This window comes from Sinocyclocheilus grahami, unplaced genomic scaffold, assembly GCF_001515645.1.
Source record: "Sinocyclocheilus grahami isolate Dianchi unplaced genomic scaffold, SAMN03320097.WGS_v1.1 scaffold1621.1, whole genome shotgun sequence".
Lineage (NCBI taxonomy): Eukaryota > Metazoa > Chordata > Actinopteri > Cypriniformes > Cyprinidae > Sinocyclocheilus > Sinocyclocheilus grahami.
In genome coordinates, this window is record NW_015506800.1 from 53,609 (window position 1) to 56,425 (window position 2,817).

A 2,817-nucleotide genomic window follows, 5' to 3' on the forward strand; every position below is an offset into this window, starting at 1 on the left:
GTGTTCAGTGATCACGTGTGTGTGTGTTACGGGTGTTCAGTGATTGTGTGTGTGTGTGTTCAGTGATCACGTGTGTGTGTGTTACGGGTGTTCAGTGATTGTGTGTGTGTGTGTTCAGTGATCACGTGTGTGTGTGTTACGGGTGTTCAGTGATTGTGTGTGTGTGTGTTCAGTGATCACGTGTGTGTGTTACGGGTGTTCAGTGATCATGTGTGCCGTTGCTCCGCAGGAGGGGAAGAGCATCAAGAGCAGCAGCGGATTCTCTGGCAAGGGCTTTAAGTTCGATGAGACTGAGCATGCGCTGGCTAACGAGAGGAAGAAGCTGCAGAAGGCTGCGTTAGGCCTGCATGACTCTGATGATGAGGATGCGGCTCTGGACGTGAGTCCACACTGATCACAGCTGAGACTAGAGACTGCAAATAAGAGAACAATCTGACAAACTGCTGTATTTACTAATGTTATGAGGCTGACTGAAGAACATGATCTGATTCAAGAAACTTCTAGATCAAATACTGAGGAGTTATGATTGCACAACATAAATATTACAACTGTAGTCCAGGGTTATTAAAGTAAACTAAAACCATAGAAAACTTTTAGTTGGATTAAAAAAAACAATCTAATGTCTGATTATGTGAAAGTGAAGTATCAAACAAAGTCCGTTTACAGATTTATTCAGACTTTCCATCTGTTGGACGTATAACATGTTGAATGTGTAAACATACTCTGATTTACTGCATTAATACACATTTCAGCACACTCGATATAATATTTGAAGTTGACCAGAATCACTACTGATTGTGAAAGTGACCACATGTGTGCATTTATCCGAAGCGACTTACACCGCATTCAAATCACATTTAGACAGTTCTGGCTTTCCCTGGGAATCATGGGAATGATGCTGCTGTTGCCAGAGCCCATGGGCTACAGGAGCGCTGTACTGTTATGATTTATGTAGTTACAGTGTAATAACACCTGATCCCTGTCGTGTGGCTGCAGATCGACGAGCAGATCGAGAGCATGTTTAACTCTAAGAAGCGTGTGAAGGATCTCTCTGCTCCGGGTGGCTCTGCGGGAGCCGCTGCTGGCGGTGTGAGCGGATCTGTGACCGCTGTGTCCGGTCTGAGCACTCCGTCCGCCGGAAACATCCAGAAACTGGAGATCGCCAAGAAACTGGCCCTCAAGATCCAGGTGCAGAAGAACCTCGGCGCAGAGGCTCAGGTCAGAGAGCGCATGAAGCTTTTAATAAAAAAAAGAGTTGATGAGTTTATGCCTCGCCAAAGGTATATTTGATACATGGAAGCTGTGAATTAAATCTAAAAATGAGATTGTCTTTCGTTGCTCTCAGGATGTGATGCAGCAGGCCACAAACGCCATCCTGCGCGGCGGGACGATGATCGCGCCCTCCGTCTCGGCCAAGACCATCGCGGAGCAGCAGGCGGAGAAGATCAACGCCAAACTGAACTACACTCCGGTGGAGAAGCTGGAGGAGGAGCGGCAGGCCGCCGAGGCCACGGACACCGTCAAGAGATACGAGGAGGAGCTGGAGATCAACGACTTCCCTCAGGTCAGACGCTACACAGAGTTACACTTCTGACAGACCTCTTAGAATTCAGCTGAAGAAATTACAGTAACACGTTACAGTAATAGTGTGTTCACACCAGACACGAATGTAATTATTCACGCGAGTAGATTACATGCAAAGACGTGAATAGAGGCGAACCACGTGAATGACGTGAAATGTGCGACGCATTTGCCGTGAACGCACGATATTCGCCTCAATCGCGTCCTCCAAGCAAGTTAAATTTCAACTCTAGCCTTGGGTGACTGTCTCCACAGATAGCACAGCAATGCAAAAATTTACACTTGAGGTAAGGACACACAGACTCATTGAAATTGATACATACAGGAATGCCAGAGCCTTCTGGATTTCTTGCTTTGCTTTGAAAGCGTGCAGAGAACTTGGAACCAGGTTCTGGTTTGAGAGGCAGATCATGGACATTAGCTCGCTCACTCCCTATAGACCAATCCAGTTTAAGATTGAAGTGCTGGATGTACACAGCAGCTTTTTCAGAAAAGGATTTGGGGTATTCGTAAAACAGAGAACCACCATAGTTAATAGCCAAATCTGAAATTATAGTGAGGTAAGTGTCTAACAGTGTGTTCACACCAGACACGAATGTAATTATTCACGCGAGTAGATTACATGCAAAGACGTGAATAAAGGCGAACCACGTGAATGACGTGAAATGTGCGACGCGTTTGCTGTGAACGCACGATATTCGCCTCAATCGCGTCTTCCAAGCAAGTTAAATTTCAACTCTAGCAGAAAATGCAAGCCAATCAGTGAAGAGCTTCTTGACACGTCCAGTTGAATCGGACAATAGAAGAGAGCCGCTGTTATTATATAGGTCTGGAGAATAGCAAACAATTAAAATCCATTGTAGTGGAAGTTGTATTTTATTAGCATGGCTACAGAGATGCTGCTATCAATAATAAAAATAATAGTAATATCAGTGTATATATACAGTAGTAAAATGTAACCCACACATTAATACAGGATCCTAATGTTATTCATCCTCCTCTGGATGATGGAGACACGTCTGCGTTTGGCTTTCCATTGTGTTTGGGACTTTTTGACAACAGGTACAACACAGCGATTGTGCCCCTTAATCTGTAAGTTTCCACCCACGACGCCGTTATTGTGTTTTCACAAGAGACAGCAGTGTAGCAGCTCTAATGCCATGGAGAAAGTGTGAGCAAAGCATGTTAACTGTTCTGTGTTTGGCTGCACAGACGAGCACAGAACACTGTTTAGAG

The 2,817-nt window shown here is 45.0% G+C and overlaps 1 protein-coding gene across 1 annotated transcript in view; it reads left to right on the forward strand.

The window, feature by feature from the left end:
* LOC107571605 (probable ATP-dependent RNA helicase DDX46) overlaps positions 1-2,817 on the forward strand; it is a 19,791-nt gene that overhangs the window by 14,957 nt on the left and 2,017 nt on the right. The window contains exons 18-20 of the mRNA XM_016257934.1: positions 230-379; positions 997-1,218; positions 1,346-1,564. Coding sequence (XP_016113420.1) covers positions 230-379; positions 997-1,218; positions 1,346-1,564 — 591 coding nt within the window. The remainder of the gene's footprint in view (positions 1-229; positions 380-996; positions 1,219-1,345; positions 1,565-2,817) is intronic.